General features: G+C 37.8%; 1 protein-coding gene and 1 non-coding gene across 2 annotated transcripts in view; both read left to right on the forward strand.

Annotated features, from left to right (window-relative positions):
* The window catches only part of ZSWIM5 (zinc finger SWIM-type containing 5), a 228,464-nt gene that overhangs the window by 152,367 nt on the left and 60,183 nt on the right, over nt 1-15,914 (forward strand). The window contains exon 2 of the mRNA XM_046660453.1: nt 12,348-12,704. Within this exon, the coding sequence (XP_046516409.1) occupies nt 12,348-12,704 (357 nt within the window). The remainder of the gene's footprint in view (nt 1-12,347; nt 12,705-15,914) is intronic.
* LOC124240509 (U6 spliceosomal RNA) lies at nt 13,544-13,650 on the forward strand. Its single transcript, XR_006888900.1, has one exon. It is a non-coding gene; the product is annotated as a U6 spliceosomal RNA (small nuclear RNA).

The raw sequence follows: 15,914 nt of genomic DNA on the forward strand, positions 1-15,914 counted from the left end.
TCGCGCGCTCCGCTGCAGGCGGCCCAGTGTTTCGTTGGTTCGAATCCTGGGCGCGGACATGGCACTGCTCATCAAACCACGCTGAGGCAGCGTCCCACATGCCACAACTAGAAGGACCCACAACGAAGAATATACAACTATGTACTGGGGGGCTTTGGGGAGAAAAAGGAAAAAAAATAAAATCTTTAAAAAAATAAAAATAAAAAAAAATAAACATTTGATCACTCAATATTGTGTTTGATCAAAAATAGCTATGTGTATCCTTTTCCTTTTGAAAACCAGTTTAGTTTTCATTTTCTCCCATTGATATAGGCTACAGAATGGAGTAGAGTGATTTTTGAAATAACTTTACAATTATATGATGCCCTTTTCTCTGTTCAAATCAGTAATCCAGGTGGTAGTTATTAGCCTATAACATGCATTTTGGCAACATGTATACCTTGTATATGTGCACACTGTTTCTGCAGAGAACTCCTTAAGGAGTGTGGTATTTTTTTTTTTTCCATCTATGCTCAAATCTGTGAACTGAGGAGCAGGCATCTGATCTGTGGTTTGGAGTAGACTGGTTATCCATCAGTATTCAGGACAACTTTTTCTATAAGTATTATACTCTACAGAGTGGTTGGGGGGGAAATGAAATTACTATTTTTTAAAGTGATTATGTTTTATGCATGTTATATTTTTTAATGAATTTTCCTGATAAATTCTTCCCACTTTGTTTTTTCTACATAAAATGTTTCTAAAATAACAAAAGAAAAATAACTCAATCTTTTGAGATATACACCTAATCCCCTTATAGAGATCCAAGTTAAAGAGTACTAGAAAACTAGGTAATGCAAGGATATCTCTGTAAGTGAATGCCTGGGCTTAGGAAGCCTCATTGTTTTTAAACTGTGGTTGCTGGCACAGATGGAAAGCGGAGACCACTGCCTGCTGAAGCTGGTTCTGAGAAGGGCCTGTGGCTGCTCTTCAGAGGTTAATGCAAGGAAAACCTCTTGATTTGCCAGAGGAGTCTGGGAGGGGAGCAGATGGCCACAAGAAGGGCCCTCCAGCTTACTCAGCTGCTCCGGGAAGCTTAGGGTGACCTCTCTAATGCAAACAAACCAAGTAGCTCTCAGGGTAATGGGGCAGCATCATTTGTATTCCCAAATAATAATACCGCTCCTCACTTTGCAATCTCTTGCACCGTCACCCAGTGTGTGGGTGCCATCTGCTTCTTGTGAACTTATGTAGACGCTGGCCCTGGCCAGTTGGGATTGCTGTTGAATGATATCTCTAGGAAATGTGTTCTTTACAAATTAAATGAGGGACATTTAAGTATTATTATGTCTCTTTGCATAATTAAGAAACTGAGGCAAAGAGAAATTGAGGGATACTGGAATTGGAACTCAAGCACCCTGATGATTCCTGAGCTCTTTATATCTTTGTATGAATCCACAAAGCCATTCCAGTGCTCCTGTTTAGGCAGTTGTTGTCCAGCTTTTGAATAAGGCTTTCTGGAAAGGAAACTAGTTATTTTGAGGGTGTCACTCTCACTGTTTTAAGCCTTAGTGTGGCTACTATTTTGTTAGGTGACAGAAAGGAGAAAGTGGCTGCTGATACACTGCTGTGGCCTTCCAGGAGACAGGAATTAAGTGAGGACTAATTTATACTATGCAGTTTCATCAAAACCAAATTTATTCAAGAGGAAATTGTTCTTATTCAAAGGATTTACTTAGTTTATATATCTTAGTTTATATATCTATGTAGACACACACACGCTTAAACTGACTATAAGAAAAATTATTCTTTTTGTAAACCACAGCTTTCCTTTTCCCCGCTATTGGCTGAAACTGCATTCATCTTCATGCATTAGCACCTGCTCAGGGGTCTGGTGAATCAAAAGAGCAGTGAGCAAAGTGGTTTTAATTACCCAAGCTTTGCTAGAGCCTTTCTTGCACTCAGAAACACAAAAGACTGAATGGTGTCAGAAGGCTGTACTGAGAAGTGCTTTCCTTTGGAACTCTCAGCAAATGATTCACTCACTGTGCTGAGACATTGTCTTGTACAGATGAGTTTATGAGCCCATCTTCATTCCAACTGTGAGAGCATCACAGAGGGCTTGTCAGTTTCAGTTGCCTTGAACAGTGCCCAGGAAACCAGGCGAACATCAGTTTACTGACTTGTCATTAGTGGGTCTTTGTGGAATTGCACTTGCTAATTACTTTTATAAGTTTCATATACATAATTTAAACTGCGTAGTCGGGGCTGGCACCGTGGCTGAGTGGTTAAGTTTGCATGCTCCGCTGCAGTCGGCCCCGTATTTCGTCAGTTCGAATCCTGGGCACGGACATGGCACTGCTCATCAAACCACACTGAGGCGGCATCCCACATGCCACAACTAGAAGGACCCACAACTAAGAACATACAGCTGTGTACCGGGGGGCTTTGGGGAGAAAAAGGAAAAAAATAAAATCTTTAAAATAAAATAAAATAAACTGCATAATCATGTTCAGTATATCGTAGTAGTTAAAAATGACGGCTCTGGAGCCAGACTACCTGTGTTCAAATTCTGACTCTACCTTTTACAAGCTGTGTGATCTTAAACAATTTCCTTTACCTCTCTGGGCCTCAGTTTCCTCATTTGAAAAAGGGGAATAATAAACAAACCTATATTTTAGGGTTGTTGTGAGGATTTACTTAGTTAATACATGGAAAGTACTTAGAAAACTGTCTGACACATAGTAAGTATCCAGTAATTGTTAGCTAATAAAACTCATATTTTGTATTTTTTAAAATGGGATGAAAATTGGCAGAAGCCTAGCAGCTCTCCATTTGAAGCATAAATATGACTATGGAAAATAATCTTGGTGATTCACTGTTATTAGCTTGTGTACAAATTATTGTTACTGCGCTCACCATCACTGTATAATTGTTTAATTATTGGCTGATTTTATTTTAATCATAACACCAGGAATTTTGTAAACTTCCGTAATTCTCTATGAATTGTGAATGTGAATGGATAAATTAAAGCTTCAGTTTAAGGTTCATTTATTCATTCATCCACAAACAAAGATTTGTTAAGCCCTCACAGTGTGCCTGAGATGAAAATACACAGATGAAAAAAGACATAACTCCTGCTTTCAAGGAGTTCACAATGTAAAGGGAAAAGGTAAATACAAAACTATTAATTACACTGATGTCAAGTGCTGTGAGGGAGATATGACTGACGAAAAATGATAGCTCAAGAAGAAGCATTTAGTCTCCAAAATGATCAGGGAATACTTCCCAGAGTAGGTATCATTTGAATGGAGAGTTTAAGATGAGAAGGAGATGAGAAGATCGCACCTGGTATGGGGAACTTCATATATAAAGGCTAAGAAAATATAGCATAGTCAAGAATCTGCAAGTAGTTTAGTGTATTGAAAAGAGATGGGAAGCAAACCTGAAGAGATAGAAAGATGCTACATCATAAGAGTTTGAATTTTATCCTGCAGTCAGTGAGGAACCATTTAAAAGATTTTAAACAATTCACTTTAAGCAAACATTTTTATAAATGTTTATTCTATGCCAGACTCTGAGTTAGGTACCAAGAATAGAAGATGAATAGATCACAGTTTATTAGGAATGACATGATTTTGTTTGTTTTTTAGAAAAATCATTCTGCTCATGTCATGAAAGATAGGTAGAAGGAATAAGACTTGGAGGCAGGAAGATTAATTAATCCAGACAGGAGATTATTATTATCTTGAGCTGAGGCAATGTTAGGGGAGTTATAGGGGAGGAGCTAGAATGGATAGTTAGGAGGCAAACTTCACAAGATTTAGTAGCCTCTCGGATATGGAGCAGGGGGAGGAGCTAGGATGAATCCAGAGCCATGGCTCCTCCTGCTTCTCCAGCCTCATTGCAAGTCACTTTCCCCTTCGTAGTGGCTTTCCAGTTGCTGGTCTTTCTGTTCTTTGAACATTCCACATTCCTCTCAGCCTTAGCACCTCTGTATAGGTTTTTTTCTCCTGCCTCAGCACCTCTGCATATGCTCTTTATTTTCCACCTAGAGTCTTTACACTACTCTGCCATTCCCCATCCTTTCACCTAATTAATTCTTATTTAGTCTATAAAATTCTGGTCAAAATGTTATTTCCTCAAGGAGCTCATCCCTTACCTCCCTTCCCTAAACCAGGTCAGGTCTTCCATATTATATATTATCCTATCATTCTGTACTTCTCCTTCATAGCGCTTATTGCAATTAGAATTAAATAATTACCTGTGGACTTAGTTGTTTAAAAGCTGTCTCCCCAGCTGGAATATAAATACCATAAAGTCGAGGATCGTTTGTTCTGTTCATGGATGTATCCTTGGGACCTAACACATAGTATATGTTAAATAATGTTTAATTGAATGAATGAATTAACTTTGATTTAAGATACTTTTTAAAAAGAGAGAAAGATTAACATCTTTTTGTGTTTTGGTTCTTTGAATTCCTTGTAGTCTCTAAGGGAAAGACACGTGCTATAACTTTTTGGTTACCAAATTGAATCTGACCATGGAGACTACGTGTTGCATATTCTCTGCCATTTGTCCCTTTTACAATTCCATTTTTGTATCAGTTTGGTAATTATCATTTGAGGATACTCATACTCATTGACTGTATGTAAACAAAGGATGAAAGTTGAGTTAGTATGATTTAGCAATGTCCTAATTGAAAAAAAATTTTTTTAAGCAGCAATACCAAACATCACTCTAATTTTCCTAAGCTAGGAAAATGAGATGGGTGTTTGGGAAACATTATAATAGAAATAAAATGTGGTTGTTAGGAGCTTAGACTCTGAAGCCAGACTGCCTAGGTTCAAATCCTAGCTCTGCCACTTACTGGCTGTGTAAACTTAGGCAAGTTAATTTCTCTAAGCCTTAGTTTTGTCACATACGAAAAATCGGATATAATAGTACTAAACACGTAATCTTGTGGTGAGGATTAAATGATACAACTTTTAAAAGGACTTAGTGTCTAGCACATGGTAAGTGCTCAAAAAATATTAATGATTAAAAGTTACTTTCTTTTTAGATCAAAAGAAGCAATTTGTGTTCAGGAATTATATTAATTTGAAGGAAACTCTTTACAAATTTGTTTTTCCTAGTTTTGAAAGCCTAAGATGTTTCAGAATGTGAACTTATGGTAATTTTAATTTCTATTATCATGACTATAATCATGCAATAAAGTTGGGGCAAATTGCATAACTCCTCTGAGCCTGTTCCTCATCTGTGAAATGATTACTCGTAGGTCCTTTGTTATTTGACTCTGGGTAAAATCTCTCTTGTGAACTAGACTGTAAGCTCCATAGGCACAAATGTTAAAGCTTCGTAATTTAATATGATTCAGTTCAGCAACTGAGGCATCAGCTAGAGTTTCATATAGAGGTGGTATTTGGACTAAGCCATGAAGAATATATGATTTCCTTATTTGGGGAGGATAAATTTTGTTTATATTTTGCACAATGGAAAACTGGTCCTTGGTACTTTCTGTTTAGTCCAAGGTTGGGTCCAGCCCACACCCTGGATTGCCCAGCCTTGATGCTGGAAGATAAATTTGTTAGGTAAACAATTTCAGTCATTTCCATTTCCTCTTATGCCACCATTCAGTTTAGAAGGCAGGAGAAGAAGAACTCTTTTATGCCATGAGCCACTCATGGAGTTTTAACAATTTCTTGCCAATCATGAAGTTCTCAGAGCCCTTGCTGCACATTTAAGCGTGGCAAGCTCTAGCAAGGACCACCTTTAAAGAACTGGGTTGTTATGAGCCAATGAGGCCATTTCTGCACATTTTTTTAATCTTGCCCCGCTCCTAAATGGTACTTGAAGCATATTGAAGGCAAGGAAAACATGGCACACTTATGGGATAACATGCTGGCAGGGGCTTACCCATAGCAGGTGTTTATAGAAGGCCAGTGATTTTCCTGGAAGCTGAGGATTGCAGAGCCCTTGTGATATGTAATGAAGAAGAGGCTGTGGTACAATTGTATTCTTAAATTTCTGGACACTGTAGAGGCCAGGTAGGGAAGTTGTCTCAGCCACAGAACAGAAACTTGAGATGAAGTATCTCTTTTTTTCTCAGGGCAGAGTTTGCTTTGTGATTTAGGGGTGGGTTGGGGGTGGTGGTGCAATGCTTGCAAAACTAAATAGGAACTCCTTGAAAGCATTTGGTTCATTTTGCAGGTCTTGCTCAGTGGTAAAGCACTTGAGTTTGTTTTTTTTTCCCCTTGTGTATCAAGTGATAGGGCCACAAGGGGAGCAGCTGCTTGATTGACTATTTACTTCAAAAAGTCAGATCTCCACCAGATCCACTATTCCTGACTATTTTGCACCAGAAAGACATGCTGTATAAAGGAAGGAAATATGGGTGTTTGACCTTTATGGCCTGCTGGAGCCCCTAGTAAAGCAAACATATGTTGCTTCCCTGTATGCCTGCCTACTCCCTCTCCCACAAGTCCATCCATCATCTTAATCATTTCAAGACCTACAACTAATAAAAGAGACTGTTTTAAAAGCCTATAGTTCTTGGGCATTTGAGTATTTGATAAGCAGGATGATTTCACACTGTATGAGTTTTCTTTTTGTATTTTAGGAAAATGTGAATGAAAGTTCATCACAAAGATGATGTTCAGGAAAACTTTGTCTGTAAAGTAGTTGTTTTTCTGATGAGTTCTAAGCAGTTTTGTGGTTGTTTCTGTCACTTTTTTTTGTTGAAAGCCCACCATGTTCCAGGCACTGAGCTGGCCACTTTACATGTTTTTTTTCCTTACTTTACAGATGAGGGTGTTAAGAGTCAAAGAGGGTGAGAGTGTCAAAATTTAAGAAAAAAAATAAAGCCACCCTAATGAAATAATAGATTGAGGCAATGATCATGAATGACCACTAAAAACTATTAGGTGAAAAGTTACAGGAAGTTTATAATGGATGGATCAGGCTCACACCACCTGAACCCACTGATCAATCCTAACAGCACAAAAAGAAAGACCATCAGGCATTATGTCTTCTGATGTGATGTATTAGAAAGTATGCAGCACAACCTGGGAAGTAATTTTACCAAAAAACCTGAATCTCGTCAAATCTCTCTAGAGCTAACTATTATTTTTAGTGAATAATTGGGGGAGAAAGAAAGGAGAGGGAACTTGTAGCTTAAAAGACATGTCAACAGGGGCCAGCCTGGTGACAAAGAGGTTAAGATTGTGTGCTCGGCTTTAGCGGCCCAGGCAGGGACCTACACCTTGCTCATCAAGCCATGCTGTGAGGACATCCCACATACAAAATAGAGGAAGAATGGCACAGATGTTAGCTCAGTGACAATCTTCCGCAAGCAAAAAGAGGAAGATTGGCGACAGACGTTGGCTCAGGGCCAGTCTTCCTCACAGGGGGAAAAAAAAGGACATATCAACAAAATGTAATGTCTGGACCGTGTTTGTATCCTGATTTGAACAAATCTCTTGTTTTTGAAGTCAGTTGGGGAAATCTAAACACTAGATATTTGACATTAAGGAATTATTATTAATTTTAAATTCTTTTAGAAATGTATACAGATGTATTTACCAATAAAATGATATTTCTAGGATTTACTTCAATATAATCCATTGGGGAGGACAGGGAAGGACTTGGGAAAGGGTAAAGATTAAAACAAGTTTATCTTTGTGTTGATAATTGTTGAAGCTGAGTGATGGATAGATGGGGGCTGATTATACTACACTCTCTCTACTACTTTGAAAATGTCCAACTAAAAGGTTAAAAAGTAAAAAGTCAGAGCATACAGTGGGTATTTCATAAATACATGCTGGATTCAATAGAGATTTTTAAAAATTAGGCTTCTACATATTTGCTTAAATCAGCAGGTTTTTTAAATGTTTATGGCAGTTAGGTTTGCAATGGGAAAGAAACACTGCATTGAACCTATTCTATGTAGCTTTATTCTCAGGAGTAATTAAACGTTAAAAAAATGTTACTAGGTTACAATAGACAAGAAGTACAAGTATTTGAAACTGACTTTCAGTTTACATTCCAAGAGATATGAAAGGAAAAAAGAACTAGCAAGGAAACTTCCACAGAGCCACTCAGAGCCTTCTGCCTTTCATATGGGCCTAGGCCTGAGCTATACCGGTGTGACTACAGCTAATGGAGCCCAAAGATTTACTGAGCTCGAATGAACATGTTCCCAAGAGCATCATGGGCCTTAACCGAAGCCTCTAGGGAGCCATGTCTAAATGGCTTTTGAAAAATATTTTGCAGAAAGTTTTAGTATTGACCTACTATGGAGACAGCTGGAATCTAAACTGATACTTGACGTTTTGTCTTTAATTCCAGATTAACCTAGAGGGTTCAGACCATTGCCAACGCTATAAAAACTGGAATTTTAGAATTTCAGTAAACCTTAAAGTTATTTTCTAATAATGTTTCTAGTTGTATTCTTTTATAGTTTATAAAGTTAAATGTGGTATTGACTGCCATACAACACAGTGTTATACAGAGGCAGTATAGTAAAATAATTAAGAGTGTGGGCTTTTGAGCCAAACTGCCTGGGTGTGAACCTTGACTTTGCCAATTAGTAGCAGAACGACCTGGAGCAAGTTACTTAACTTCTACTGTGCCTACATTTCCTCATACATAAAATGGGAATTATAATAATAATCAGAGTTTTCCAGAGAAACAGAATCAGTAGGCTATATATATATATATATGCACATATATATGCATATATATATAATTTGTTTCAAGGAGTTGGCCTACACAATTATGGGAGTTGACAAGTCTGAAATCTGTAGAGTGGGCCAGCATGCTGGAGATTCTTGGGCAGGATCTCATGCTGCAGTCTTGAGGCAGAATTCCTTTCTCAGAGAAACCTCAGTTTTGCTCGTAAGGCCTTTCAACTGATTGGATGAGAGCCACGCACATTACTGAGGATAATTTCCTTAGTTAAAGTCAACTGATTGTAGATGTTAACGGCATCTACAAAATACCTCCACAGCAACACCTTAGATTAGTGTTTAATTGAATAACTGGCTTCTCTAGCCTAGTCAAATTGACACATAAAACTTACCAGTATACCTACTATCAACTTCGTAAGAATTGTGAAAATTTAATGAGTTCATGCTTGTAAAGCACTTAGAACAGAGCCTGACACATAGGAGGTACTCATAAAGGTTAGCTATTATTATGCACTCTTTAAATCCCAAAAGTACGCTGGTTCTAGGAAAAATAATAGATTCAGTGATAGTCACTAGAAAATCATAATATGTCTATGCTAAAATGAGCCTTGGAGGTCTTCTAGACCAGCCTCTCATCTTAAAAATATGGAAGCTGAGGTCTAGTCTTTTTTTCATATTACAGCCAGAGTGATTTTGGTTTTTTATAGTGATAAACCATACACAGAGACAGCCCTGCTCTCATGGGGCTTACGGCTTAATAAGATACCCATTGTTTCTATCCCATATCTAACTGATATTCTTATTCATTTTCAAGCAGGAGAGGAATGAGAGAATTGGGTTCAGAGATGTGTTGCAGGCCAAGTACCCCAAAGCATTGAACTGATCAAGTAGAAATGTTTATACTCACCTTTTAGATTCAGAGGCTTGGAGCCTAAGCTTTTCCCACATTGACATCACTATCTTATTTGAAATTTTAAAGTAGCCCTTCTATGAGGTCTCTTTTTATCAGGACTTAAGTTATTTCTCAAGAATGTACCAAATACTCCTGAGTGGCCTAAGGGAAATTAAGAATGTACCTTCTTAGCACCTGGTTTTCAACCACTGTGAAACTTGGCCACTGGGGAAGTTGTTTCTGGTTTCTTTGACATGGAGGCCCATTAACAAAAATTGCATAAGAGCATGTAGGAGATTTTACAGTTGTACAAAGTACTTTTGAGAGAGAAGCAGAACAAGTGTTATTATCCCCACTTTACTGAAGAGGAAGCTGAGGCTAAGAGTTGTGAAGTGAGTCACCTGAGACTACATAGTAAATAGCAGATCCTGGCTGCCTAATTTATAAGGTAATGTGCTCTCTGCTAGTTACTCTTCTGGCCGTGTCTGGTGGATATAAATCTGGAGAAGAGCTGTTTCTCAACCCTGCAGTTCTCTTCCGTAGTTCTAAAGTGAAGGCAGTTTTACCCATACTTAATCATATTTGAATGTAACTTTTTTACTTTGCTTTAAACAAATGACAAATATTTTTAAATCTGCAGCTAAGTTTAACTGAGAAAAGGCCCATGTGAAGTTTAAAAAGTATACCTGGAGGCTGTGAAGATAACAAATTAATTTTGATCTTTTTCTTGCTCTGGAAACTAATCTTAACTTTTCAGTAATCTGCACCTTTCTTTAAATTGGACCTAAATCTCCCTATATTGGTGTTAATTTTGCCAGATTTTATGAGTATGCTTGTAAATTTGGGTCTTATTCTTTTTTTTTTTTGAGGAAGATTAGCCCTGAGCTAACTGCTGCCAATCCTCCTTTTTGCTGAGGAAGACTGGCCCTGAGCTAACATCCATGCCCATCTTCCTCTACTTTATATGTGGGACACCTACCACAGCATGGCTTGCCAAGCAGTGCCATGTTCGCATCTGGGATCCAAACCGGCGAACCCCAGGCGGCTGAAACGCAACATGTGCACTTAACTGCTGCGCCACCAGCCCAGCCCCTGGGTCTTATTCTTATTTTAATTAACTACAGTTATCTGAAACTTGAACTTTGGAAAGTTTCTTCTCTGCATTTTTTAATTCTACCAGGTCACAATGGTAGCTCTGAAACTTATATATGCACCTTTTATTATTTGATAAATATTTCTCCAACAAGTATAAAATTATTTAAAATTGCTTTCCTATTCACAGTGTACACATTGCAGTTAAGTAGGAAAGTCTCTGAAATTAGCCTTACCTTTGTTCCTGTCTGTACTATACCATTTGGCACATAATATTGTAATCATTTATTTATGTGTCTGTGATTTTTGACAATAGGGACTTTGTCAAGGCATCTTTTAGAGGTAGTGTAGTGTAAATAGAAGAAAGGGACCAGCCTGGTGGTGTAGTGGTTAAGTTTGCCTACTCCCCTTTGGCAGCCTGAGGTTCACAGATTCAGATCCCAAGTGTGAGCCTATATACCATTCATCAAGCCATGCTGTGGTGGCATCCCACATACAGAATAGAAGGAGGATAGGCACAGATGTTAGCTTGGGGACAATCTTTCTCAAGCAAAAAGAGAAAGATTGGCAACAGATGTTAGTTCAGGGCCAATCTTCCTCATCAAAAAAAGAAAGAAAGAAAGAAAAAGAAACGAAACTTTGGAGTCAGTCAGATCTGGTTCCAAATTCCAGGTCTATCACTTGCTAGCTGAGGTGCTAGCAAGCAAATTACTGACCCTTTCTGAGCCTCAGTTTACACACCTTTAAAATAAGGAAAATAATACCAACTGCATAAGGTTGTTGCAGTAAATTACTAAAGGAACCAACACAGTTCTGCTACATGATAGGTGCTTTACAAATATTTGATATTCCTCTCCTTTTTGTTAGTATTCCTACGCCTAGCAGTCTGATCCTTAAGGTCTCATTAAACTTTTGTTGAATGACTGAATGATTTGCTGAATACACATTTTTGTCAAAGGAGAAGAATCATATTTAGAGTAAAGAATAAACAGTATTATAGAATCAATTTGCTATTGATGTGACTTTTTTCGATTTAGTTGTAACTTAATGTATTCTCTCTACATTTCAAAATTATTGGTGCTGTGTGCTAGTGAGTAGAGGTGTAACACTGCCCAGTCTCACTGCAGCAAGCTCTACTTTCCATGTCGAATGAGGTTTCTTACCTTTTAAGTATTCCACATGGTCCCACTCTGGAATTGTATGTTTTAGGAATGTTGTCTTTATCTTCCTTGTTCTTCCTGGTGTCCTTCCTTGTGGCGTTCTTTCGGTTTCTCTTTCATTTATAGCATTCACCTTACTCCAGATTGTGCTGATGTAGACTTGTCTCTGTCCACAAAGATCTCTGAATCTACTATACAGGTTCATAACTTATTTGGGGTTCCTTATTAACCTTTTTGAGACTGATGAAAGCTATGAACTATCCCCCCAGAAAAATGAACATATGTACAAACAAAAGGTTTTCTTATTAGTTCAGGAGGTTCATGGATTCCAGAATAAGGACTCTTTTTCTAGATTGTGTGTTCCTTAAAAGCAATACCTGAGTTTCACTGAGCTTTGTGTCTGTGGCAGAGCCTACCACATATATAGGAGATACTCAGCCAATAGTTTCTGAATTGATTAATTGAAATGCAGAATATTTGAAAACCTTCAAGTTTCTTACTACAGAATCTCTAAAGACACTTTCTTTGTTTCCCTAGGCTTCCATCTCAGTGGCACAGTAACTGAGCCGGCTACTACTTCTGAACCAGCAATGACTTACAAAGTTGCAATCAGTTTTGATCGATGCAAAATCACTTCAGTGACGTGTGGCTGTGGGAACAAAGACATATTCTACTGTGCTCATGTGGTAGCGCTCTCACTCTACAGGATCCGTAAACCAGACCAAGTCAAATTACGTCTTCCTATCTCAGAAACCCTTTTCCAGATGAATAGGGACCAGCTACAAAAGTTTATTCAATATTTAATCACGGCACACCACACTGAAGTTCTTCCTACTGCACAGAAACTGGCAGATGAGATTCTGTCCTCCAACTCAGAAATCAACCAAGTGAATGGTAATCGTACAACATTTTTGTTGCTAAAAATCTTTGTGGCTTTATTGCATGTTTATTTATTTATGTATTTTTGCATGTTTAGAGGTTGGGATATTTTTGCAGTTGTAATCACTTAACCTTAATCAGTTCATTCTATCCAAACAACTGTCTATTGAACTCTTAGTTCTTAAAGCAGTCCACTGTCTACTTCACAAAGGTTTTGGCAAAAAAGGACAGAGAATGTTAAACTTATATATTGATCAAGTTTATGGAATTTATTTGTCCATACAATCCCTGTCCCCGGGAGCCTGGAATATTAAGAAGTGAGAGTAAGTATAAAATAATTTGTGTCAATCAAGAAATGAGATGGATAGGAGAATTCCTGTAACATTTCAGGGTCCTGCGTAGCATCAGGGTTATTCTAAAGAGCATTTGTTAGCACTGTGCTTATCAGCTATGTAATGGGAGGGTGTGTGGATGGAGAAAGATACTGTGTTCACTCATTCATTCAACAAGTCAAGTATATATTGAGTATCTACTGTGAGCAAGCAATAGTGCTGATTGTTGAGGGCATAAAACATACATAGTTCAGGGCCAGCCTGGTGGAGTAGTGGTTAAGTTCATGTGCTGTGCTTTGGCAGCCCAGGGTTCACCAGTTTGGATCCTGGGCATGGACCTACACACTACTTATCAAGCAATGCTGTGGCAGGTATCCCACATATAAAATAGAGGAAGATGGGCACAGATGTTAGTTCAGGGCCAATCTTCCTCAGGGAAAAAGAAGAAGATTAGCAGTGGATGGGAGCTCAAATCTAATCTTCCTCTAGATAAATAAATAAAATAAAACAGACATGGTTCCTGTGCTCGTTTTGGCAGCACATATACTAAAATTGGAACGATACAGAAAAGATTAGCATGGCCCCCGCGCAAGGATGACACACAAATTCATGAAGCATTCCATATTTTTACAGGATTTTTTATACAACCCTAATGGTAATCACTAAACAAATATCTAGAATAGAGACATAAGTGATAAATAAGGAGAAAACTAAGAAAACCATCATAGAAAACTACCTAACCGAATTGGTAGTCCAAAAAACATGGGACAAGAAACAAAGGAAATGCAGGAGAACTGGAAAATGAGTGATAAGATGGCAGCATTAAGCCCTCGTATGTCAATAATCACTCTAAATGTAAATGGATTGAATTCTCCTATCAAAAGACACAGAGTGGCAGATGGATTAAAAAACAAGACCCACCAATATGCTGCCTCCAGGAAACACATCTCAGCTCCAAAGACAAACACAGGCTTAGAGTGAAGGGATGGAAGATGATACTCCAAGCTAATGGCAAATGAAAGAAAGTAGGTGTTGCCATAGTTATGTCAGACAAAGTAGACTTCAAGATAAAACAGGTAAACAGAGACAAACAGGGGCAGTATAAGGATCAAAGGGACACTCCACCAAGAAGACATAACAATTGTAAATATTTATGCACCCAACACAGGAGCACCAAAGTACATAAAGCAAGTATTAACAAACCTAAAAGGAGATATTAACAACAACACAATAATAGTAGGGGACCTCAACTCCCCACTTAACATCAATGGATACATCTTCTAGACAAAAAGTTGACAAGGAAATAGTGGAATTAAACAAAAAACTAGATCAGGTGGACTTTGTAGATCTATATAGAACACTCCATCCAAAAACAGCATAATACACATTCTTCTCAATTGTGTATGGAACATTCTCAAGGATAGACCATATACTAGGAAAAAAGCTAAGCCCCAATAAACTTAAGAAGATTGAAATCATTTCTAGCATCTTTTCTGACCATAATGCTATGAAACTAGAAGTCAACTACAAGAAAAAAGCTGGGAAAGGGACAAAGATGTGGAGACTAAACAACATGCTGCTGAACAACCAATGGGTCATTGAAGAAATTAAAGGAGAAATCAAAAAATATCTGGAGACAAATGAAAATGAAAACACACCATACCAACTCATATGGGATGCAGCAAAGGCAGTCTTAAGAGGAAAATTTATAGCAATACAGGCCCACATCAATAAACAAGAAAAATCTCAAATAAACAATCTTAAATTACACCTAACAGAATTAGAAAAAGAAGAAACAAAGCCCAAACTCAGCAGAAGGAGGGAAATAATAAAAATGAGAGCAGAAATAAATGAAATTGAAACAAAAAAAACAGTAGAAGGGATCAATGAAACAAACAGCTGGTTCTTTGAGAAGATAAACAAAATTGACAAACCCTCAGCCAGACTCACTAAGAAAAAAAGAAAGATGGCTCAAATAAATAAAATTAGAAATGAAAGAGGAGAAATTACAATGGATACCACAGAAATACAAAAGATTATAAAAGAATACTATGAAAAACTAGATGCCAACAAATTGGACCATCTAGAAGAAATGGATGAATTCTTAGACTCCTACAGCCTCCCAAAACTGAATCAAGAAGAAATAGAGAGTCTGAGTAGACCAATCACAAGTAAAGAGAGTGAAACAATAATCAAAAACCTCCCAAAAAATAAAAGTCCAGGACCCAATGTCTTCTCTGGAGAATTCTACCAAACATTCAAAGAGGATTTATTACCTATCTTCAAACTATTCCAAAAAATTGAGGAAGACAGAACACTTCCTAATACATTCTACAAGGCCTGCATCACCCTGATCTAAAAGCCAGACAAGGACAACACAAAGAAGGAAAATTACAGGCCAATATCGCTGATGAACATAGATGAGAAAATCCTCAACAAAATATTGGCAAACTGAATACAGCAATACATCAAAAAGATCATACACCATGATCAAATGGGATTCATACCAGGGCCACAGGGGTGGTTTGACATCAGCCAATCAATCAATGTGATACACCACATCAACAAAATGAGGAATAAAAATCACACAATCATCTCAATAGACACAGAGAAAGCACTTGAAAAGATCCAACCTTCATTCATGATAAAAATTCTCAATAAAATGGGTATAGAAGGAAAATACCTCAGCATAATAAAGGCCATATATGACACACCCACAGCCAACATCATACTCAGTGGGGAAAAACTGAAAGCCATCCTGCTGAGAACGGGAACAAGACAAGGGTGCCCACTTTCTCCACTCTTATTTGACATAGTACTGGATGTTTTGGCCAGAGCAATTAGGCAAGAAAAAGAAATACGGGAATCCAAATAGGCAAGGAAGAAGTGAAAC

The sequence above is a fragment of the Equus quagga genome, chromosome 5, assembly GCF_021613505.1.
Source record: "Equus quagga isolate Etosha38 chromosome 5, UCLA_HA_Equagga_1.0, whole genome shotgun sequence".
Taxonomy (NCBI): Eukaryota; Metazoa; Chordata; class Mammalia; order Perissodactyla; family Equidae; genus Equus; species Equus quagga.